The sequence below is a fragment of the Chiloscyllium plagiosum genome, chromosome 4 (assembly GCF_004010195.1).
Source record: "Chiloscyllium plagiosum isolate BGI_BamShark_2017 chromosome 4, ASM401019v2, whole genome shotgun sequence".
NCBI lineage: Eukaryota > Metazoa > Chordata > Chondrichthyes > Orectolobiformes > Hemiscylliidae > Chiloscyllium > Chiloscyllium plagiosum.
Genome location: NC_057713.1, coordinates 37,138,980 through 37,164,674, shown reverse-complemented (window position 1 = coordinate 37,164,674; position 25,695 = coordinate 37,138,980). Strand labels below are relative to the sequence as shown.

The 25,695-nt window shown below is 40.9% G+C and overlaps 1 protein-coding gene across 11 annotated transcripts in view; it reads right to left on the bottom strand.

The window, feature by feature from the left end:
• The window catches only part of LOC122548961 (microtubule-associated protein 4-like), a 416,046-nt gene that overhangs the window by 167,050 nt on the left and 223,301 nt on the right, over positions 1-25,695 (bottom strand). For 10 of the 11 annotated variants that reach the window (XM_043687987.1, XM_043687988.1, XM_043687989.1 and 7 more), the window contains one exon: positions 4,448-4,576. The exons of the other annotated variant lie outside the window; for it this stretch is intronic. In XM_043687987.1, the coding sequence (XP_043543922.1) occupies positions 4,448-4,576 (129 nt within the window). The remainder of the gene's footprint in view (positions 1-4,447; positions 4,577-25,695) is intronic. 11 annotated transcript variants of the gene reach the window in all.

The window sequence follows — 25,695 nt, the reverse complement described above, 5'->3', positions numbered from 1 at the left end:
GCACAGTGGTTAGCACTGCTGCCTCACAGCACCAGAGACCCGGGTTCAATTCCCGCCTCAGGCAACTGTCTGTGTGCAGTTTGCACACTCTCCCCATGTCTGCGTGAGTTTCCTCCGGGTGCTCCGGTTTCCTCCCACAGTCCAAAAATGTGCAGGTTAGGTGAATTGCCCATGCTAAATTGCCCGTAGTGTTAGGTGAAGGGGTAAATGCAGGGGAATGGGTCTGGGTGGGTTGCTCTTTGAAGGGTCAGTTTGGGCTGAAGGGCCTGTTTCCACACTAAGTAGTCTATCATAGAAGATTCATTAAACTCACACCTGGAATGAGATGATTGCCTTAAGAGGAAAGGAAGGACAGGTTGGGCCTGTATCCTCTGGACTTAGAAGAGGCAAAGGTGACTTAATTGAAATATCCCAAAGAGATTTAATCAGTTGGATTTGGAAAGGATGTTCTCCCTTGTGGAAGAATCCAGAGTTAGGGAGTCATACAAGGGCAAGGTGATGCATTTTGGGAGGTTTAGTAAAGGAAGGATTACACAATGAATGGTAAGTTCCTAGGGGGTACTGACGAACAAAGGGACCTTGGTGTACAAGTCCATAGACATCCCAGAAGATAAACAGAGTGGTAAAGGCAGCATGCGGAATGCTTGCCTTCATTGGTCAGGGCACACAATATAGGAGCAAGGAAGTCTTGTGACAAATTTATAAAACATTTGAGAGAGATAAGGAATTTTGTTTTGAGGGTTGAGTGTCTTTGGTATTCCATCGTCAAAGCAGTGGGTACAAAATCTTTGAATATTTTTATCAAACAGGCGAAAGATTATCAGCGATATATAGGAATGTAAATTTGAGGTTGACATATCAGCCATGATCTTTTTAACAATGGAGCCAGCTCAAACAGCAGAGTGGCCCAGTCCTGTTCCTTGTACACATGATATGTTTTTCAAATAATGTTTCATGCAACTTTAATATCTGCTTATGGCATAAGCTTGATCTCTGGTTATAGATTTCATTTGTCACTGCTCCGGCCACTACAAATATATCTTTAACAGATATTTAATACTTTGCTGGACACAGGCACTTCCACACTGTTATTAGACTTCAGAATGGATCTCTCAAATTTAAAATTTAATGTTAACCTCACTTTTCATGCACCTTCCCTACAGCCATAAAATTGTATTATTTGCTCAGTTCTATTACTCTTCGAGGTGCCTGTACTGCATGCGATAAGTGTAGTGTAGTTGATGTGGTTTACATGGACTTCAGTGACAATTTTGTGACAAGATCCCAATGGAAGGGTGAACCAAAAGGTAAAAGCCCATCAGATTCAAGGCAAGTTGGCAAACTGGATTCAAAACTGGCTTACAAATAGGAGACAAGGAGTGAGGGTAAAGGGTTATTTGTGAGATTGGAAGCCTATGACCAGTCGTGGATCACAAGGATTGGTGCTGGGACCCTTCCTGTTTGTTACGTTTATTACCGACTTGGATGCAAATATAGAAGGTTATAATTAGAAAGTCTGCAGATGACAAAAATTGGTGTCATTGTTGATAGTGGGAAGGATGGTCTCAGGCTACAGTCTGATATAGATCTACTGGTTAATTAACCAGATTAACAGCAGATGGAATTTAACCTTGATAAGGGCAAATGATGCATTTTAGGAGGTTTAGCAAAGGAAGGACTACACAATGAATGTTAAGTCGCTAGAGAGTACTGACAAACAAAGGGACCTTGGTGTACAAGTCCATACATCCCTGAAGGTAAAAACAGTGGTAAAGACAACGTACGGAATGCTGCCTTCATTAGTCAGGGCACACAATATCGGAGCAAGTAAGTCTTGTGACAAATTTATAAAACATTGGCTAGGCCACAATACATTGTGTGCAGTCTGGTTGCTACATCATTGCAAGGACATGGTTGCACTGGAGAGGGTGCAGAGGTGATTCACCAGGATCTTGCCTTGGATAGAAAGTCTCAGTTATGAAGAGTGTCCTGATAGGCTGACACTCTTCTCCTTGGAGCAGAAGCAGCTGAGGAGATATCTGATTGAGTTATACGAAATTGAGAGGTACAGATAATTGATCATGAGAATTTCCCCATGGCAGACATGTTCAAGTCTAGAAGGCATACATTTAATGTGAGGAGCAAGTGGTTTAGAGGAGATCCAAGGATCTTTTTTTAAGCCAGATGATTGTGGAAGTGTGGAACATGCTGCTCAAGGTGGTGGTGGAGGCAGGTATTCTTGCAACATTTAAGTAGCATCTGAAACAAAGTTCAGCATAGACATGGTGGGCCAAAGTGCCTGTTTCTATGCTGTTTGATTCTACGATATTAGATTTGTTGTGAAGGGATATAATTCTGAAACACAAGCATCAAAATCTGATTCAGAGTGGGATCTTTAAGCCATAGCAATGACATCTCTGGACATAACACATTATGTAACATTTTGCATTTGATTTCATTGTTGCTGGCATCTAAGTCACTTTAAAATGAAGACTAATACATTCATGTTTAATATTTGGTTTACATGTTGACTCATGTTTTTGGAAGGACAACTCGTTTGCTGCAATCTATGATAATTGATAGAAACTTCATATAAATACATGTTTTCCTTATTCTATGCCTTTTAACAAAACAAAAACAAAGTTTATTACACTATACAAGAATTACTGTTACAGTCTCATTTGAAACATTATAAAAAATTACACCTGCACTATTTTTATGAATATTTTAATCTCTGAACAGTCACTTCTTTCACCATGGTCAGGCTTGTTGTTCAACCAACATTAGTAAATGTGCAGCAAGTTAGCAGAAAGGAAACTAATGCTATTTTATCCTGTTAACGTCTGTCTCAGAAACCCTCAAACATGCTAATTACTTCACTATTGCTTCTTGACATGGGTTCACCAAACAAATGTTTTCAACAATCTTATATTATTCTTGCTCTCTCACAACCCTACACAGTCTTCTGCTTCTGAAATTTTCTTTCCCACCATCATCTAAGCAACTCAGGACTTCTCTTCAGCCTTGACTGCATGGATACCATCAATCACAGCTCCTCTGCTCCCCACATGAAACCATTTCTGGTTACTTTTTATCTCTTAGGAGATATTAATACTCAAGTCAACAAACGATCCAGCAATTATCTCCTAGGTATTTGATGGATAATTTAACTAAAATCCTTCAGGTGAAAGGATTTAGATGGGAGAACTAAATGCAATACCTCAAATTTACAAATTACACAAAGTTGGGTAGGAGGATGTGGAGATGCTTCAGAGATTTGGACATCCTGGGCAAGTGGGCAAATGCATTGCATATGCAGTAGAATGTGGATGAATGCGAGAAAAGCTATCCACTTTGGGAGCAAAAAAAGAGGAAGGTAGATTACCTGAATGGTTATAAATTGAGAGGAATGAACATGCAATAAGGCCTGGCTGTCCTCTTACACTAGTCTCTGAAGGCAGTCAAGAAGGCAAACAGTGTATTGCCCTTCATAGCAAGATTATGTGTGTATAGGAGCAGGGATGGCTTGCTACAATTATATTAGGAGAGACCACAAAAAGGAATACTGTGTGTAGTTTTGGTCTCTTTGAGGATAGTCACTCTTGCTATAAAGGGAATGCAGTGAACGTTTATCACTCATTCCTGGCATGGCAGGACTTACATGAGGTGTTGTTGAATTGGTTGGGATTACATTCGCAGGAGCTTAGAAGAATGAGGGAGGATCACGTAGAAACCTATAAAATTCTACCAAAACTGGGGAGGGTAGATGCAGGGATAACCTAGAACCAGGGGTCACACTCTTAATGACATAGAGCAAACCACTTAGGGCTGAGATGAGAAGAAATTTCTCACCTAGTGGTGCGCCTATAGAATTTGCTATCACGGAATGCAGATGAGGCCAAACCATATCATTTCAAGAGTTGGATATAGCACCTGGAGCTAAAAGGATCGAAGGATATGGGAGAAAAAGCAGAAATAGCTATTCAGTTGGATGATCAGCCATGATCATAACAAATGGGAGAGCAAGCTCGATAGGCCAGTTGACCTACTCCTGGTCCTTTGTTCTATGGATTCTATTTGACTTCTTGTAATGACCTTCATAGAACCAAAATCTAAAATCCAGTTTTTCCTTTACTTTTGAACCCAAGTTCTCAAAAAACAACAATATAGTATGAACCTCCAGCGCACACAATCCAGAATTTTTTTTTCCCATCCTTTCACCTCCTGAACAAGTCTATTGGTCTCAATAATCAACAGCAGAACTTGGATGGGAAAGCAGGTAAAAAGCGACAATGAGCACCATATTCCTAGTTCACTCAGTTACACTTCAATAACTCAATCCTACTCTCTTACCAATCCTCAACCGAGAAAAAATATTAACATTTTCTCCTTTCTCCGTAAATGAAGCTGAGTTTGTGCACAAAGTTCAAGACTCCAAAGTCCTTACCAGGAGTGCTGAAGGGAGGTTCTGTGCCCATCTGCGCTGAAGGTGAAATGGTCTCCATTGTTGCTCCTTCTACGTAATAATCAAAACCAAAAGACAGTGGATCGATACCCAGAGGTCTTTTGTGTATTTCTGTAAATATAACACACTAAAAGTAAACATTTACACCCTGACTATAAGTATTGCTGGTTAAATTTATTTTAAGAAATTACTCTTTAATGTTCCTCATTATTTAACCCCTCTCCTGAAGATTTTTCTGGGGCACAGTTCTCCAGCATTTATGGTTAATCTATTTTTTTCTGGCAAACTTCCAAAGTTAAGTATCATTTTGGCAAAAAAGCTCTTGTATGAAAAATGTTAAGGCACCAAAGAATGCTTGGTGACCAAATCAGCCCCAGGTCAGCAGGGTAACAAAAACATTTGGGTGAAATTGAGGAGTGGATGAAGAAAGGTTCTGGATGAAATCAGTCTTGCAGCATTGGGAAATACGATGACCAGATGGTTATCACTGCTGCCTCACAGCACAAGGGACCTCGCAGCTGCAGGTGACTGCCTGTATTAAGTTTGCACATTCTCCCCACAACTATATGGGTTCCTCTGGGTGCTCCGGTTTCTTTCCACTGTCCAAAGATAGAGTCATAGAGAAGTACACAATAGAAACAGACCCTTTGGTCAAACTTGTCCATGCTGACCAGATATCCTACATTAATCTAGTCCCAAATGCCAATATTTGGCTCTTTAAACTCTTCCTATTCACATGTGTTGAGTGGGTGTTGCTGGAAAAGCACTGCAGGTCAGGCAGCACCTGATGAGCAGGACAATCGATGCTTCAGGCCAGCCCGAAACGTCGATTTTCCTGCTCCTCGGATGCTGCTTGACCGGCTGTGTTTTTCCAGCAGCACATACTCAACTCTGACCTCCAGCATCGGCAGACCTCACTGTCTTCCTATTCATATACCCATCCAGATGCCTTTTAAACATGGTAATTGTACCAGCTTCTACCACTCCCTCTGGCAGCTCATTTGATATATGCAACACCCTCTGCATTAAAAAGTTGCCTTTCCAGGTCCCTTTTAAATCTTTCCCCCTTCACTTTAAGCCAATGCCCTCTAGTTCTGAACTCCCACAACCCAGGGAAAAGACTTTGCCTATTCATCCTATTCATGCCCGTGATTTTATAAACCTCTATATGGTCAACCTTTAGCCTCATACACTCTCTGAAAAATAGCTCCAGCATATTCAGCTTCTCCCTATAGCTCAACCCCTCCTACCCTGGCAACATCCTCAGTCTAACCTTGGTGTAGGGGATGTTATTAGGAAGAAAGCTCAGGGACAGAATACAGTAGCTTTTGAAGAGATATGGATCTGTTAAGGAGGGAATGAGGAATGTTGATGAGGGTGTGGTACACATGGACTTTAGCAAGATTTCTAAATAAGGTCCCTCATGGCAAACTACTCAAGAAAGAAAGTGAACCTTGGGATCCAAGGCATCATGGCATATTGGATTTAAAATGATCTGAGAGGCACAAAACAGAGGGCTATTTTTGTCACTGTGAGGCAATTTCCAGTAGGGATCTGCAGGGCTTGGTGTTTGTCATGTCTATAAATGAGTTGGAGTTGAATGTAGGAGTGTGATCAAGAAGCTCATGCAGAGTATGAAAATCCATTGGGTAGTAAATACTGAGGAAGATCACCATAAATTGAGGGTATAAAAATGTGTTGCTGGAAAAGCGCAGCAGGTCAGGCAGCATCAAAGGAACAGGAGAATCGACGTTTCAGGCATAAGCCCTTCTTCAGGAAGGGTATCGATGGATTGCTCACTTGAACACATTAGTGGCAAATGGATCCAACCCTTAAAGTGAGAGGTAACGTACTTGGGGAATGACTAATAAGGTAAGGGATTACACTACAAATGGTTGAAATCTTGAAAGTACTAAAATCAGTGGAACCTCAGTGTGCACATTTACAGATCCTGAAGTTAGCAGCATAACTAGACAAGATGGTTAAAAATAAATATTGGAGTCTTACCTTTATTAATCAAGGTATACAATAAAAATGTTATGCTGGAACTCCATTAAACATTGTTGATGCTACAACTAGAGTAGCGTATGCAGCTCTGGTCACCACATTTTTCCTATAATGTGACTGCTAGACAGGATACAGAGGAGGAGAAAGTGAGGTCTGCAGATGCTGGAGATCAGAGCTGGAAAAGCACAGCAGGTCAGGCAGCATCCAGGGAACAGGAGAATCGACGTTTCGGGCATAAGCCCTTCTTCAGGGGCTGTCCTGAAGAAGGGCTTATGCCCGAAACGTCGATTCTCCTGTTCCCTGGATGCTGCCTGACCTGCTGCGCTTTTCCAGCAACACATTTCCAGGATACAGAGGAGACTTACCAGGATGTTGCACAAGGTAGAGGATCTGACCTCTGAGAAAAGGCCAGGTAGGCTGAGATTGTTTTCCTTGGAGCAGTGAAGATGAAAAGGGGATAGAGGTGAATAGGATTATTAAGAAGCTTAAAAGTGTGTCTTAGGAAGGCACTATTTCCACTGTTAAAGAGGTCAATAATAGGGGGGAATAAATTTATGGTAAGACATAGAAGGCCAAGAGGAATGCTGAATTCTTTTTTTAAAACTCAGAGGGTGGGAGGAATCTGGAAAATTCACTGTCTGAATGAGTGATTGAGTCAAAACCTCATAATATTTTAGTATTTTAGATGTTCACTTGCTCTAGGCCAATAACTAGAATTTGGGATTTATGTAGTCATATCTTTAATGAAACAATAGGCCAAACAGATTCCTCCTAGGCTGTAAACATGAGAGAAGAGTAGGTCCAGGACAAGTATTGTAAACTGAAACAGGGGAATTATGAGGACAAATGTGAGATTGCTAAAATGGGGTGGCTCAGTGATTAGCACTGCTGCCTCACAGCACCAGGGTCCCAGGTTCAAATCCAGCCTTGGGTGATTGTCTGTGTGGAGTTTGCACATTCTCCCCGTGTCTGCGTGGGTTTTCACCGGGTGCTCCGGTTTCCTCCCACAGTCCAAAGATGTGCAGGTTAGGTGAATTGGCCATGCTAAATTGCCCATAGTGTTAGGTGCATTAGTCAGAGTAAAATGGGTCTGGGTGGTTTACTCTTCGGAGGGTCGGTGTGGACTGGTTGCCCCAAAGGGCCTGTTTCCACTCTGCAGGGAATTTAATCTAAAATAGCTAAAGAGATAGGTCCAGAGAAATGTAGCAGCAAATGTTTAAGAGGGATATTTCAGAATACATAGAACTGATATATTTCAATTCGAAAGAAAGATTCTAAGAGAAGACTCACCATCCATAATTAATGAAAAAAAAATTAAAGATAATTTTGTGCTTTTAAAGTTTGGAACTATGTAAAGGTGGGCATTAGATTAAGGAAAATATAAAAAGAGAATGACTGAAAGATTACCAAGGAGGGAAAAATACAGTACAAGAAAATCTAATTAGAAAGACAGACAGTAAGAGCTTTGCAGATCATGAAAAAACAAACGAACAAATGAGTACATGTTGGCCCTTTAGTCAGTCTGGGAAATAGCACGTTGGATAAGAATAATGAAATACAAGGTCATGGGAGGTGAATTAACCAGACATTTTGCAATGGGTTTTCACTACAGCACATCAGTTACACCCCTAAATAGAAGTAAATTAGAAAATGGGAAGGAGGAACTCAAGACAAATTACAATCAGGGAGGGTAATCCAAGATGGAGGACAGGAGAAATTTCTGACTGTAACAGCTGCTCCTTTTTTGAGGTATTTTAGGTGCTGGAGGTGATTTCCTCGAATTCCAGGAGCAGCAATTACTGTTTCATATGCTGTTGCATTGTTTTGGAACAATGCAACAGCATATGAAACCTCTGGCAGGACCCAGGGAGATAGTGAGGAAAGAGATCAATCCAAGACTGATACAGTTGAAAACAGAAGTGACTCAAATAGTCAGGGCAGGGAGGGACAAGGTAGGACTAATAAATTAAATTGCTTTTATTTCAATGCAAGGGGCCTAACAGGGAAGGCAAATGAACTCAGGGCATGGTTAGGAACATGGGACTGGGATATCATAGCAATTACAGAAACATGGCTCAGGGATGGGCAGGACTGGCAGCTTACTGTTCCAGGATACAAATGTCACAGGAAGGATAGAAAGGGAGGCAAGAGAGGAGGGGGGAGTGGCATTTTGATAAGGGATAGATATGGGCGGCACGGTGGCACAGTGGTTCAATTCCCGCCTCAGGCGACTGACTGTGTGGAGTTTGCACATTCTCCCCATGTCTGCATGGGTTTCCTCCGGGTGCTCCGGTTTCCTCCCCTAGCCCAAAGATGTGCAGGTTAGGTGAATTGGCCATGCTAAATTGCCCGTAGTGTTAGGTAAGGGGTAAATGTAGGGGTATGGGTGGGTTGCACTTCGGCGGGTCGGTGTGGACTTGTTGGGCCGAAGGGCCTGTTTCCACACTGTAAATGTAATCTAATCTAATCTAATCACAGCTGTGCTGAGGGATGATATTCCTAGAAATACATCCAGGTTAGTTATTTGGGTGGAACTGAGAGATAAGAAAGGGATGATCATCTTATTGGGATTGAATTATAAACCCCCTAACAGTCAGAGGGAAATTGAGAAGCAAGCTTGTAAGGAGATCTCAGCTATCTGTAAGAATAATAGGGTGGTTATGATAGGAGATTTTAACTTTCCAAACATAGACCTGGATTGCCATAGTGTTAAGGGTTTAGATGGAGAAGAATTTGCTAAGTGTATACAAGACAATTTTCTGATTCTGTATGTGGATTTACCTACTAGAGAAGGTGCAAAACTTGACCTACTCTTGGGGAAATAAGGCAGAGCAGGTGACTGAGGTATCAGTAGGAGCACACCTTGGGGCCAGCAACCATAATTCACCACTCTGGCTGAAGAAGTTTCTCCTTATCTCCATTTTAACAAGGTCTTCCCTTTACTCTAAGGCTGTACCCTCAGGTCCTAGTCTCTCCTAGCAATGGAAACATCTTCCCACCATCCACTCTGTCCAGGCCATTCAATATTCTGTATGTTTCAACTAGATCCCTCCTCAGCCTTCTAAACTAGTCTAGCAGATTTGTCAGGCATAAGCTCCCCTTGATGAAACTGTGCTGACTTTGACCTATTTCACCATACACTTCCAAGTATTCAGAAATCTCATTGTTCATAATGGATTCCAGGATCTTACCCATGACCGAGGTTAAGCTAATTGGTCTGTAATTTTCTGTTTTTGCCTTGTTCTCTTTTTAAACTGGGGTGTAATGTTAGCAATTTTCCAGTTGTCTGCGACTCTCCCTGATTCTAGCAACTGCTGAAAGATCACTACTAACGTCTCCACTATCTCTCAGCTATCTCTCTTAGAACTCTGGGGTGTAGTCCATCTGGTCCAGGTGATTTATCCACCTTCAGGCCATTCAGTTTTTCTAGCATCTTCTCTTGGTAATGGCCACCATTCTCAGCTCTGCCCCCTTCCTCTTTAGAATATTTGTGAAATTACTCGTGTCTTCCACCGTGAAGACCGACGCAAAGTCCTCTCAACAATAAGTATACCGTTTTGGATACTGTTGGGGGGGGGGGGGGGGGGGGGGGGGGAGGAAGAGACTTACCAGGGGAAAGCAGTGGGGGTACAGGGCTCTGGCACAGAGTCTGTCCCTTCTGCTCAGAAGGGAAAGGGGAAGAGGAGCAGAGCAGTCATCATTGGGGACTCCATAGTTAGGGGACAGAGAGGAGGTTCTGTGGGGACAAGAGACACTCATGGTTGGTGTATTGCCTCCCAGGTGCCAGAGTTTGTGATGTCTCTGATTGTGTTTGTTGCCCGTGCCACGTGCTAGTGAGGCAAGGAAGAGGGAGAGGAGTTGAACACATGGCTACAGGGATGGTGCAGGAGGGAGTGTTTTGGATTCTTGGATAATTGGGGCTCTTTCTGGGGTAGGTGGGACCTCTACATGCAGGATGGTCTTCATCTGAACCAGAGGGGTACCAATATCCTGGGGGGGGAATTCACTAAGGCTATTGGGGTGGGTTTAAACTAATCCAGGGGGATGGGAACCAAGATTGTAGTTCAAATATAGAAAAGGTCGAGAGTAGGGAGTCAGAAATCAAGTTTCAGGGAAGCAAGATGGTACTGGAAAGCAAGAAGTTGGTTTGAAGTGTGTCTACTTCAATGCCAGGAGCATCCGGAATAAGGTGGGTGAACCTGCAGCATGGGTTGGTACCTGGGACTTCGATGTTGTGGCCATTTCGGAGACATGGTTAGAGCAGGGACAGGAATGGTTGTTGCAGGTTCCAGAATTTAGATGTCTCAGTAAGAACAGAGAAGATGGCAAAAGAGGGGGAGGTGTGGCATTGTTGGTCAAGGACAGTATTACAGTTGCAGAAAGGATGTTTGGGGACTCGTCAACTGAGGTAGTATGGGCTGAAGTTAGAAACAGGAAAGGAGAGGTCACCCGGTTGGGAGTTTTCTATAGGCCTCCGAATAGTTCCAGAGATGTAGAGGAAAGGATAGCAAAGATGATTCTTGATAGGAGTGAGAGAGACAGGGTAGTAGTCATGGGGAACTTCAACTTTCCAAATATTGACTGGGAACACTATAGTACGAATACTATAGATGGGTCAATTTTTGTCCAGTGTGTGCAGGAGGGCTTCCTGACAGTACGCAGACAGGCCAATAAGGGGCGAAGCCACATTAGATTTGGTACTGGGTAATAAGCCCGGCCAGGTGTTAGACTTGGAAGTAGGTGAGCACTTTGGTGATAGCGATTATAATTCTGTTATGTTTACTTTAGTGATAGAAAGGGATAGGTGTATACCACTGGGCAAGACTTACAACTGGGGGAAAGGCAATTATGATGCGATTAGGCAAGATTTAGGAAGCACAGGATGGAGAAGGAAACTGCAGGGGATAAGCACATTAGAAATGTGGAGCTTATTCAAGGAAAAGCTACTGTGTGTCCTAGATAAGTATGTACCTGTCAGGCAGGGAGGAAGCTGTAGAGCGCAGGAGTCGTAGTTTACGAAGGAAGTGGAATCTCTGGTCAAGAGGAAGAACGCGGCTTATGTTAGGATGAGATGTGAAGGCTCAGTTAGGGCTCTTGAGGGTTACAAGATAGCCAGGAAAGACCTAAAGAGAGAGCTCAGAAGAGCCAGGAGGAGACATGAGAAGTTGTTGGCGGAAAGGATCAGGGTAAACCCTAAGGCTTTCTATAGGTATTTAAGGAATAAAAGAATGACAAGAGTAAGATTAGGGCCAATCAAGGATAGTAGTTGGAAGTTGTGTGTGGATTCAGAGGAGATAGGGGAAGCACTAAATGAATATTTTTCACAGTATTCACCCTAGAAAACGACAATGTTGTCGAAGAGATTACTGAGACACAGGCTATTAGACTAGGTGATTGAGGTTCACAAGGAGGAGGTATTAGAAATCCTGCAGAGTGTGAAAATTGTTAAGTCCCCTGGGACTTATCCTGGGATTGTCTGGGAAGCCAGGGAGGAGATTGCCGAGCTTTTGGCACGGATCTTTAAATTGTCATTATCTACAGGAATAGTGCCAGAAGACTGGAGGAGAGCAAATGTGGTTCCCCTGTTCAAGGAGGGGAGTAGAGACAATCCTGATAATTATAGACTAGTGAGCCTTACTTCAGTTGTTGGTAAAGTGTTGGAAAAGGTAATAAGATATAGGATTTATAATCATCTAGAAAAGAATAATTTGATTAGGGATAGTCAGCACGGTTTTGTGAAGGGTAGGTCGTGCCTCACAAACCTTATTGAGTTCTTTGAGGAGGTGACCAAACAGGTAGATGAGAGTAAACCGGTTGATATGGTGTATATGGATTTCAACAAGGTGTTCGATAAGGTTCCCCACAGTAGGCTATTGTACAAAATGCGGAGGAATGGGATTGTGGGAGATATAGCAGTTTGGATCAGTAATTGGCTTACTGAAAGAAAACAGCAGGTGGTGGTTGATGGGAAATGTTCATCCTGGAGTCCAGTTACTAGTGGTGTACCGGAAGGGTCAGTGTTGGGTCCACTGCTGTTCGTCATTTTTATAAACGACCTGGATGAGGGCGTAGAAGGGTGGGTTAGTAAATTTGCAGAGGACACTAAGGTTGGTGGAGTTGTGGATTGTGACGAAGGATGTTGTAGGTTACAGAGAGACATAGATAAGCTGCAGAGCTGGGCTGAGAGGTGGCAAATGGAATTTAATGCGGACAAGTGTGAGCTGATTCACTTTGGTCGGAGTAGCCAGAATGCAAAGTACTGGGCTAATGGTAAGATTCTTGGTAGTGTAGATGAGCAGAGAGATCTCGGTGTCCATGTACACAGATCCTTGAAAGTTGCCACCCAGGTTGACTGGGTTATTAAGAAGGCATACAGTGTTTTAGCTTTTATTAACAGAGGGATCGAGTTCCGGAACCATGAGGTTATGCTACAGCTGTACAAAACTCTAGTGCGGCCGCACTTGAAGTATTGTGTACAGTTCTGGTTACTGTATTATAAGAAGGATGTAGAAGCTTTGGAAAGGGTGCAGAGGAGATTTACTAGGATATAGTCTGGTATAGAGGGAAGGTCTTACGAGGAAAGGCTGAGGGACTTGAGGCTGTTTTCGTTGGAGAGAAGAAGGTTGAGAGGTGACTTAATAGAGACATATAAGATAATCAGAGGGTTAGATAGGGTGGACAGGGAGAGCTTTTTTCCAAGGATGGTGACAGTGAGCACGAGGGGGCATGGCTTTAATTTGAGGGGTGATAGATCTAGGACAGATGTCAGAGGTAGTTTCTTTACTCAGTAGTAAGGGTATGGAATGCTTTGCCTGCAACGGTTGTAGATTCGCCATCTTTAAGTACATTTAAGTCGTCATTGGACAAGCATATGGACATACATGGAATAGTGTAGGTGAGATGGGTTTCAGATTGGTAAGACAGGTCGGTGCAACATCGAGGGCTGTAATGTTCTATGTTCTAAAGTAATTATTCCTCATCCACTTCCTTGTTCACCACTATCTCCAGTATCATTTTCCAACAGCCAAATGTCCACTTCTGTCCTTTAGCTATCCAAAGAAACTATTACAGTAATCCTTTATATTACTGGCTAGCTTATCCTCATTTTATCTGCGCTTTTTTTTGCTGCTCTCAGTTGGTCTTTGTGAGCTTCCCAATCCCACACATTATATGCTTTCTTCTTTGCTTTTATGCTATTCCCTGACTTTCCTAATCAGCCATTGTTGCTTCATCCTCCCTGTACCATGCTTCTTTTCCCTCAGGATGAATCTCTGCTGTGTCTCCTCAATTACACCCAGAAACTCCTGCCACTGCTGTTCTACTGTCTTTGCTGCGAGAATCCTCTCCCATTCAATTCTACCCAGCTCCTCCCTCATGCCTGTGTAGTTACCTTTCTTCAGCTGTAATACCATTACCTCTCATTCTAACTTCTCCCTCTCAAAGTGCAGATTAAATTCAATCATATGATCACTGCCTCCTAAGGTTTCCTTTACCCTAAGCTCCCTTATTAAGCCTGCCTCATTGCACAACACCAAATTCTAACCATACTTTCTGGAGTTCTCCTTCTGACTTGGTGCTCACTTTTTGTTCGATTTATCCTACATACTTCGACATATTTTGATTAAAAGCTTGTTTTATTCTGAGGGTTGGCAATTGACCAGAGAACATTTAAAAAAAAACTGCATTTTCAATCATATCCAAAGTTGACAAATGGATATATCAGACTAGTAGCACTATTATGATAAATTTCACCCAGACAGTATGAAAAATTGTAATTTGTTTAAATAGTCTAGAATATTTGATTTTTCAAAGGAATACTTGAAAAAGACCTTTAAAAGTTTGCTTCAATTGTAAAGGAAGAAATACTAGCTTATGTGACATAGCATCTATTGATCTAGAAACAGTACCAATGAAAGAAAATTAAGAAAGTGACTGTGTGGGTAGCGTATGAAAAGGAAATATTCAGAAAAAGTTGCAAGTAAATGAGTCGGAAGGTACATGTATCCATATATAATGCAAACATATTAGAAAGCAGTGACAAAAACAGGAATAAGGAGGATTCTCGAGAGAAAAAACATATCACTCAGGAAAGGTCAATTTTCTATTGATCAGAAAAGGAGATGGGAGCTCTTGGAGGTACATTGCAAGGTGTTTAAAACATAGAACGCTGTATGTATAATTGAGATAATTAGTTGTTTTTCTAGAATTGGCCAAATTTTGAACCAGTGTGCTCCTGGTTGGTCAGATGAAGTAAAAGCAAATTAGCACCGTTTGATGGGAAGACAAAAAGGCTCATAAAAGTATGCCTTGATGATAATCTCATCCAAGAAACTCAAGGTGCAAGGTGTTTCGGATAGGACTCATGACTATTCTGCGTAAACAAAGTACAGCATTTTGTGGAACTGTGTAGCCTTACAGTGTCATATCTGTGCAGAAAATGATGCAATGCTTGCAGTTGCACATGATTTTTTTTGTTGTATTGACCACTTCAAGTAAATCTTTTTCTTTTATCTAATGCATCATTTTCACATTAATTCATATTGGCTAATTTTGATTTGTGAAGTAAAAGACCAAGTCAAATCTTTATCGCAATTTCTTCTTTGACCAGTACCTGAAATTCATGTCAGGAAGTCGACAAAAATCTGTGCATTACAGAATAATCTTCAAGACTTATGTTAGAAAAATGTTGCAAATTTAAAATCTTGAGGTTTGCTTTTACTATTCCCAGTGTCTTGCTGCCCATATTAATTACATCATATTCCTGCTAATTTAAGCTAAATGTCACCACATAGAAGTGAACAGAAAAACATGGTGGTCAGTTTGTGTTGATTTTAAAAAATTAGTTCTATTTTACAGTACCCAATTCATATGACTTAAAAAGGTGCAAATTTCAAATCACAGGACAGTAATAAGGTGGCACATTGGCTCAGTGGTTAGCACTGCAGTCTCAATGCCAGGGACCTAGTTTCGATTCCAACCTCGAGCGACTGACTGAAAGTTTGCACATTCTCCCCTGGCTGAGTGGGTTTCCTCTCACAGTACAAAGATGTACAGGTTAGGTGGATTGGCCAAGCTAAATTGCCCATATAATAACCAGCGATGTGCAGGTTAGGTGGATTAGCCATAGGAAATGCAGGTTACAGGGATAGAGTAGGCTAGAATTCTCTCATTTGTCTGTTCATGGACTCTCCCCTTTTAAGCAATGAACATGTTAAAAGCATTGGGAATAGATCTACAACTGTAACACTAAGATAATGTCTACTGCACTGCAGGACATGAAAATTCTATAAATCCATTCTAAAAGCGGGCAGTTAGTCATTTGTGTTAACTCAAGATTCCTCCTTCAGTCTGCAAGATGACAGGCAAACTAATTGGTCATTCGTCTCAGCTCACAATGAGGCATTCCTGGAATATGGGTGTCCTGTGTGCATATATTATATTTCATGAGTACTTAATGCAGTGGTGGAAAATCCTTTGAGATGCTATGCTCAAAGTAACAGGTATATGAATAACATTTTTCCTTAACTTTCATTATACAAAAGATAACCAATACAACTCTTTATGATGTGATACCCAAAAAAAAGATTTTTTCTTATATTAGATTACTCTGCAAATTATATTTGCTCTGCTAAAAATTAAAGACAGCACCTTCAGCTGCTAGACCTGCTGAGTTTCTCTAGCACTTTGATTTTGTTTCAGATCTCTAGCATTTAAGAATCCATCTAGCCCATCTTAAGAACATTCATGAATTCTGCTCCCATCACTTTTTCCAGGATTCCAAAGACACTCAGCCCTCAGCAAATAAGATTTTGCCTTCTCTGTTTTAAGTGAGCAACCCTGGACTTTTAAATAGACCTCTAGTTTCAAATTTCCCCATAAAAGGAAATATGCTCTCTATATCTATCCCTCAGGATCGTGTTTCAGTCAAATCAACTCCGACATTTCTAAACTCTAGAAGATACATGCCCAGACAATATTTCCCCCTCCCCATCCCATTAGTACAGATATTAACCTAAGAACTGCCTTTGCATCCTTTCTTAAATTAGGTGACCAATAGTATTTTAGAGTTTGTCTCACCATTGCTCTGCACAACAGACACATCACTTTCCCTTTGTGTTCTATTCATGATAGAACATTATAATTTATCAACTTATTTAATTAATTGCTGTACCTGCATATTAACCTTTTGTAATTTACACATGAGGACACCCAGATCCCTCTGCATTCATTTGGATGACAGGCAACAGGTAAGTTCACACATTGTACTCCATTTACCAGATCTTCATTCACTCACAAACTATCTGTTTGTAGCTCCTTACAATCTCTTCACAACTTGTTTTTCTGCCTATCTTTTTGTCAGCAAATTTGATAATCGTACATAGAAATGTACAAAAGAGTAGGTCATTCATCCCTTCAAGCCAGCTCTACCATTCAGTTTGATAATAGCTGATCATCCTACTCAGTACTGTGTACCACTTTCACTCCATATTCTTTTTGATCTCTTTTACCGTAATTAAAAGCTATCTCCTTGAAAACATTCAATATTTCCTTAATTACATACTGTGGCAGAGAATTCCACAGGCCCACCACTGTCTGGGTGAAGAGATTTCTCTTCAACCTCCAACCCTTCATCCATTTATCCAATTTATCAACAGTTGAGCACTGATTCCTGTGCAGATTACTTGTGATATTTTGCCAACCTGAAAAAGACCCACTTATGCCTACTGATTCTTGCTAGCTGGTGTTACAACAAAGCGGTGAACCCTCCTGCTAAGTAAACCAAACACACAGAAAAACTCACCTCGCCTCATAATCTGTTAAAGTATGAGTGACAGAGAACTACCTTAAATTCCACTATTTAAAAGAATAAAATTGTTTTTTCTTAACTCCAAAAGTGAACACTAAATAACAACTATTTAGAACTCTAAGCCTCCTTTCTCTTAAAGATTTGTTATCTACCTCCCACTCTATAACAATATACTGATCTGACAAATCCCCTATTAAATTTACAGCAAATCAACTTTCAAAACCAGATCTTCCTCTGTTTGTAGATCTTCCTGGGTTGTCTTCGTTCTTCTGCTGTAAAACTTTTTCGTATGAAAAAAGGTATCTTTTTGAGAAAGGGTGTTTGGGCAGTCTGTCAATGGCAGAAGGTACTCTTTCTCTGGTTAATTGGCTAAAATGCCTGGTTTTTATTCCCCAAAACACTGGATCCCCACAACATGCACAATTTGTAAATTAAAAGTCTGTAACATAAGACTCCAATGAAATAGTCTCATATTCTTGCCTTTAAAGCATGTAAAAGGATTGTGATCCATGTACATAACCGTCTCTGACACATTGGTACTGGCCTCACAACGTTTTAATTTTTATGTCATGAACAATGTTAGGTTCTTGATGCAACTGCAATACACCAACTTCTGTAAACAATAACCACATTTTATTAAGCAAATACAGTACAAGCTGTGGAGAAACTCTTAACACCCTTCGCCATGCTTGCGCAACATGTTGAGAGGTCACCCTAAACAAAGGAAATAGTCCTTTCTTTATACAAAATCTTTACATCACAGTCAGTAATAGCCACAAGACAACCCCTAGTCTCCACTCCCCGCCCGCACCCCCCCCCTGTCACATGCTCCTCAAGACACAATGCAGTAACCTAATTACCTCCAGAAACAATGTAAATCATCCCTTAATGGTCAAATCTGTTGTCAATCGTTTCTTAACTACAAGGAGTAGTCAGAATTGCAACTGTAATGTTCTTATTGATTTTGAATAGGATGATGATGCAAATGTAAATTATCTCTGAATAATAGGAGATGGCCATGTAATGGCTGAATGACAACGGATGGGAATGTAAATTCACCTACATTCTACCTGTAAGTCAGAGGCATTTCACCCTAGCAAAGAGACATCCAATTTCCTGCAGGTCAGCAGAGCAAATTAACTCTTAATATCACACCAAACCCAATCATTCTTTTTCAATGGTCGAGTATTTTCTCTGGTGGGTTTGAATTTCTTTGAAAAGTAACCAACTAGCAGTTCAATTCCATCATCATCTTCCTGTAGCAGTTCAGCTCCAACTCTTACGTCGCATCAAATGCAACTTTGAAAGGTTTCAAAATGTCTGGTGTAGCTAAAACTGGTGCAGTGATTAATAATGTTTTTAAATTGCTAAATGCATTGTTCTGTCCATCAAAATTTTGTGTTTGTCTTCAGGAAATCTGTTAACGGTGCCACTCGGTTGCTGAAGTTTAGAACAAACGTCTAGAAGAATCCGCTCAGTCCCAAAAAACAAAGCACCTCTTCCTTCGAGGTTGGTTGTGGAAATTCCTTGATGGCCTTAGTCTTTGCATTCCTTGGAGGTCAACATTCCATGACCGATGTTATGTCCCAAGAATGTCACACCTCTGCTTCCGCGAATTCTGTTCTCTGTAAACTTATCACCAGTTTTGCTTCTTGTAATCGTTCAAAGAGCTCTGCCAACTATACCATCTGATCTTTCCATGACTCACTAAAGATCACTACATCGTCGAGATAGACTGCACACTTTGTTAATGAGCCTTTGGAATGTGACTGGTGCATTCTTCATTCCAAATAGCATCACTTTAATTGACATAGTCCACTTGGGGTTACAAACGCAGAAATTTATTTTGCATTTTCTCATAAAAAGGTACCTGCCAATAACCGCACATTAAGTCCAACTTTGTGATGTAACTGGCTTGTCCAATTTTCCCTATTCAGTCCGATTTTGTTTCAGCATTGACTTCCAATAGTCCACACTAAAATCATCGAGTCCCATCAGGTTTGGGAACAAACATGATCGGGGAACGCCACTCGCCCTGACTTGGTTCAATGATATCTTCGTTGAGCATCGCCTCCATTTCCTTCTGGATCTGTCTGGCTTTGAAAGATTAAGCCTGTAGGGGTGGTGTTTTATCAGAACTTCATTCCCTACATCTACCTCATGCCGAATACCGTTAGTCTTCCCATCTTATTCCTGCATATGTTCTCATACTGCTGTAACAAACATTTCAACTGCGTTCTTTGCTCCTGAAACAGATAGTTTGCTAACCTATCCCACTCCTGAAAGACTTTCTCATTGTTTAACACATTTCGAGGTACATCAAACTCCACAACATCTGTATTTGATTTCTCACTCTGCAGGGCAGTCACTAACACCTGTTCCTCCAGTACCTTCTCTCGATTATATTCAGGTTTCAACATATTCAGATGATATATGCAAGACAGTTTTTTCCCTATCCAGCATCTTTACCAGATAGTTTACCTGACTCAACTTGAGGGGGACCATTAAACTTGGCTTTGAAGGGATATCCTACCACTGGTAACAATACTAATCCGTCATCCCCACAGGAAAATGCCCGAGTCTCAGAAGTTTTATCTGCCATCTGCTTCATTCCAAGCTGTGCACTAAGACCTGCTACACTACATATTTATGGATTTCTGTTCATAACTCAGCTTGGATGTATTGCAATTCAGCCCTGTTCCTTTCCTGTATAACAGTTTTTTTTTTTAAATCTAGCATCACCACTAAAACCTCAGGACATGTCAAAGCACTTCACGAATAAACTTTATTTATTTTAAAAATACAAAACATTTGTCCTCCAAGACGGACTTCCCTCTGGACAAATGGCCCTCAAAAGGTCTGCTCTGCCATTTAATAAGAACATGCTAAGCTAATCTTACGGCAGCACGGTGGCACAGTGGTTAGCACTGTTGCCTCACAGCGCCAGAGACCCGGGTTCAATTCCCGCCTCAGGCGACTCTGTGTGGGGTTTGCGCATTCTCCCCGTGTCTGCGTGGGTTTCTTTCGGGTGCTCCGGTTTCCTCCCACAATCCAAAAATGTGCAGGTTAGGTGAATTGGCCATGCTAAATTGCCCATAGTGTCAGGTGAAGGAGTAAATGTAGGGGAATGGGTCTGGGTGGGTTGTGCTTCGGCGGGTCGTGCTTCGGCGGGTCGGTGTAGACTTGTTGGACCGAAGGGCCTGTTTCCACACTGTAAATGTAAGTAATCTGTAAATGTAAGTAAGTAAGTAATCTAATTACTATAAATATATCTGAAAACCCCAATAATCTTTCACCCACTTGATCATCAAGAATATATTTCCTTTAAAAAGTATTCAAGAATTCTGCTTCCATCACCTTTTGACAGTCCATGTTGAAAGTCCAGACTCAAAATTCTAAAATTTTGAATTTATAAATTATCCTCATCTGTCTTAAATGTATTTTGAAACAATTATCCATAGTCCCAAATTCCTTCACACAATGAAACATGCACCCTGTCAAAATTTCTCAGGATTATGTTTTAAGCAAAAATCTTTTCAGCCTTCTGAACTCGGGCAAGCCTAGCCTGCCCCAACTTTTCTTACTTTACAAATATAACATATGCTCTATTGCAGCCTCTGCAGTGAATGCACCTCAAGAGTGGATCTCTACAGTAAGTCAGCAAGTAATTCAATCACATGTGTCATATCAATAGTGAGACTGGAAAAAGTGCTTTTCAAAAAAGAAACCTACGCAAATCCACTCTCTATCTACATATTATCTGGATAACTACAGTCTATGTATACACTCACAGAACAGTTCTTCATATTGCAGTTAACCACAGATGATTACATTAGTTCAGCTATTGCATAATCTTCAGAGCCGCTTTCAGATTCTCCCCACATATCAATTTAATACAATTTTTTGTCCAAAAGAATCAGAGATATTTTTAAAGAATAGAAAGCTCAAGCCGGATGTTAGCAGCTAGGTTTGACCTACAAGATCTTTGGTATTTGCATTTGCTATTAACAGCTAAACATAGTGAGGAATAAGCTAAAGCTTAATCACACATACTAACTGTACCTAGCTAGATCTATAAATACATTTATACACAGTGTATAAACCAGTGAATTTGTTCCAATGTAAGGGGCAGGCAGCTACAAAACACTTAGAAAGGCAACAATGCTGGCACATTTGTCACTGATGGGGGAAAACAGTTGATAGCATCACAACCAAACAGTCAATACCCAGTAGAAGTCACTCAATAGCAAAAGTCAAAACTGAAATTCTCTTCCACATAAATGTATAAAATGTGAAATTTGTCAATTAAAGTGAACAATGCTACTTCCAACGCACTTAACGTTCTTGTGTACTCCAGCAATGTGCTCATGTATAATGTTCATTCCCCTAAGCACAACCTCCTTTCCTGCGTTCCCACATGGACGATTTGTGTGTTGAGCTACCAGCCATTTAAACAAACAACCTGAGGTACTGTAACAAAAGGCATTTAAAATTAACATATTTGGTAAGATAGTAACAATTAAACTATTTGTATTTTAAATTATTTTTAAATTAGGGAAAGTTAAATTGCTTTTAACAATGAGTTGCTATGAGCTTGCATGCAGGGCCTGACAAGATGTGGGAAGCAGATGCAAAATGCAGTAACTTCCAAAAGGGGACACAACACAAAGTTAAGGAGAATATAGATTTTCTAAAATTAATAATGGGTTGAAGGGTCATGGAGAGCAGACAGGAAAAAAGGGAGTTACGGCAGAGATGAGATCATCCATGATCATATGTATGACAGAGCAGGCTCAAGGGACCGAACTGCCTCCTCCTAGTTCTTACTTTTAACTTAGTATAGGAAGAGGACAAATTTTCTGGGTATGTGGAGAGGTCGGGTAGAACTAACTGGTAACTGTTTGAAACAGCAGCCATGAATTTGAAGATCTAACTGCCTCCTGGGTGCTGTATTGTTCTAATGGTTGACGAATTAACATTTAAGGGACATAAATTTAACATTGCCAGCAAAATAACAAAAGGGATCAGTGAAGAAAGTTGTGCAGAATTTAAATAAACTACAAATGGTGGAAACATTATACCTTATAAAGACAATTTTGTTTAAATAGAAAGCAAGGATGACCAAATGGATAGTTTTTTCAGAGAGCCCAGTTCGATGGATGAATGACCTTCTTCAGCAATGCCCATTATTTACAGTTTATTGGAAGGAGCTTTGTACAATTTACATTAACTATGATGAAAACTTTCGAGGACTAAATTTCTATGCTATTGTAACTTCAAAGCCTTATACATTTTGTGGGGGGATTTTGATGCTATGACTGGAGTTAGTGATTAAAACGAGACTGTATCAACTTAAAACCAGATTGGAAAGAGTGTTGAAAACCGGGATAAAGGAATATTAAAAACAGCTGGGCATACAAGATTTGGATTATTAGAGTTTGAGTAATGCATACTGGTTAGTAAGAATGCGCTTCCTCTGCATTATAATTTCTGTGTAATGCTAAGTAAACTTTACTTGCCAATAACAGCAACATGTTCTTTGTATAATTCAAAATGTCAAAAAGGAAGCAAATTAATAAAACAGCGCATTCATTTGGAGTTGATTGTGATGGTAGTAATTTCACAAAACTATGATCACAAAATCTTGGTTACAATCTCTATTTTACTTGAGATGCACATAACTACATTAAAATAATAACTGCATTCCCAACCAATCCATTATCAGAGTTAAAATAACATAGCTAGTTGTTTGTTGCTAGAAGTTACAATTATTATAGCTTATTAGGATAGAACAGGACTACATTTCCTTCAAATCCACAAGTGCAAATTTCCTGCTAACCCTGCAGTTATCAGGTTCCACTATTAAGGTGCTCACCAAAGGCATTGAATGCCTTTATTGAAGTAACAAAAGCACCAGAGGCTGTGAACAAGGAAATAATAAAACACCAATTGCATATTCTTAAATAGACACAAGGTTTTGTTTTGCAGTGAGTCAGAAGAAACTGAATGGAGGAATAAGAGCAACATAAATTACTAGACAATTCTGGAAAATATTACCGATTACAGAGGAAACCTCTATTATCCGAAAATCAGACTATCCGAAGGAGATCTCGAGGTCCCGCTAGAAACATTAGATTAAAGGCGTGTTTCCAACAGTGATTGTGTCTTTTGCTGACAGTGATTGAACAGGCACCATCTCCAACTGACTGACCTCCCGCCCTCCCTCTCTCTCCCTACTTTCCATGGAGTTCTACATAGGTGTGTACCCTAACCACCCCATACACCCCCCTGCCCCCTCCACTTCCCAGGAATAATCTCTCTGACATTATCCTGCGCAGGGCAAACATGGAATGTGTCAAATGTGTGTGGCAATGGCTGTGCACGTGTGGGGTATTTGGAGATTTACCCCACAAAGGCAACAGCAGTCTTGTTGTTGGCGTGTAGTCTGGATGCCCCGGAGGGGGGCTGGGGGGGGGGGGGACCAGGTTGGGAGCGGGGTTGAAAGGGGTTTAGAGGATGGGATTGGACTGGATTGTGGGGAGGTGTTGGACGGTGGGGGTGGTGTTGGACAATTGGTGGGGGGGATAATGCACGCTGTGCTGCTGCCGTCTCCTGAACGAACAGCAAACTTTAAAACTCCGAGCCCCAGAGGAAAGGCATGGAATCAATTTTTCGAACAATTGATTATCCGAACGAAATAGTGCCGCCCATCGTGTTCAGATAATCGAGTTTCCACTGTAAAACGCTCCAAGGTCAGAAATAATGGACTTGACAAAAAGAAAAGATGCTACTCCACTGTCCCATGATGCAGTCCCAGGTCAGGCACAGCACGGGTAAGATACAGTAAGCTCCTTGTACACATTCTTCCATTAAACATTCCCAGGGCAAATACCACATGCATTAGTAGAGAAGATATGCCTGTGTCCAGTGGGCAACATTCACTTACGATAAAAGTGAATACTTTCAGTTTTGGGTTGTGCCATGCACCCATTAATAGCAGGAATTAAAAGGTTCACCAGAAATTACCCACCTCCAACAGAGTTAGGTACACCCTGTTCAAAATCCTAATGACACCTACCAATTTAGCTTTGTAAACAAGACATCCACAATCTGCAATGCATCAAACTTGACAACTTTATTTCCAATCAAGGACACAGCAAATGCTGTAGCAGAGTCCTTAAAAAATGGGCAGAATTATCAATAGCAACAATAACAAGCTACGGCAGTCTGCACTAAAAGTATTTTCATAGAGTAGCAAAGGAACACAAAATCACAATTAAGGTCATACAAATAAGACAAAGAACATAAATATGAATGATATGAAAAGGCAACTAGTTCAATCCAGCCGCTCGCGTAGACTTTTTAAAATTAACAACTCAGATTTTGGCATTATTGTCACATTAGAATTTATTGCTATGCCTATAACTTTTAATACGTCATGAAACAAACATTCCTTACCAAACTGAGCCATGTAAAATCATCTCTCTGTTGTCCACATACTTAGAATAGACTACAGCTATATTGGAAGTCTGCAGAAAGCATCACTAGCCCAGTACTAGTGAGCTGAGAGAATCAAAATGCGTTTGAATTTCTAAATGCATGCATCACTAAAATCATTTACCACATACCAACTCCACAATTCACCCTACTGCTGCCAAGGTCTGTCTGTCTCTCCCCCTACCTTCAGTGTTCCGAAGGGTCACTGGATGAGAAATGTTAAGTCTTGACTTCTCCCCACAGGTGCTGCTAGACCTGCTGAGATTTTCCAGCAATTTCCATTTGATTTGCACCTCATTTTCAACAGAGACACAGCGGCAGCAGTATAAACTAAGATGCTCTGCAACAATTCGCCAAGACTTCTTCGATAACATCTTCCAAACCATAATATCCAAGACAGAATGCCAGAGAGGAACCTTTTTGTTCCTACATATCTGCTATTCTAATTCTTTTAGGAGGTGGAAGTATATCACTATTCATTTTCTATCACTGGATCAATATCCTAGAACTCCCTTCCTAACTGCATTGCACATGCCCTTAAACCCAAAGTATTGCAGTGGTCAAAAAGCTAGCTCACCTTCCCATTCTAAAGGAAAATTAGCACTGGGCTCAGAATGATGAGCTAGGCAGAGGTGCACCTACCCCATGAACAAATAAAAAATTACAGTTTTCAATTGTGGCAAGTTAAAAGGTTTTCAGCATTGTAGATACTAGATATCACTTATGACTCAGTGGTAGCAGCTGAAAATGTGTTGCTGGAAAGGTGCAGCAGGTCAGGCAGCATCCAGGGAACAGGAGAATCGACGTTTCGGGCATAAGCCCTTCTTCAGGAATGAGGAAAGTTTGTCCAGCAGGCTAAGATAAAAGGTAGAGAGGAGGGACTTGGGGAGGGGCGTCGGAAATGCGATAGGTGGAAAGA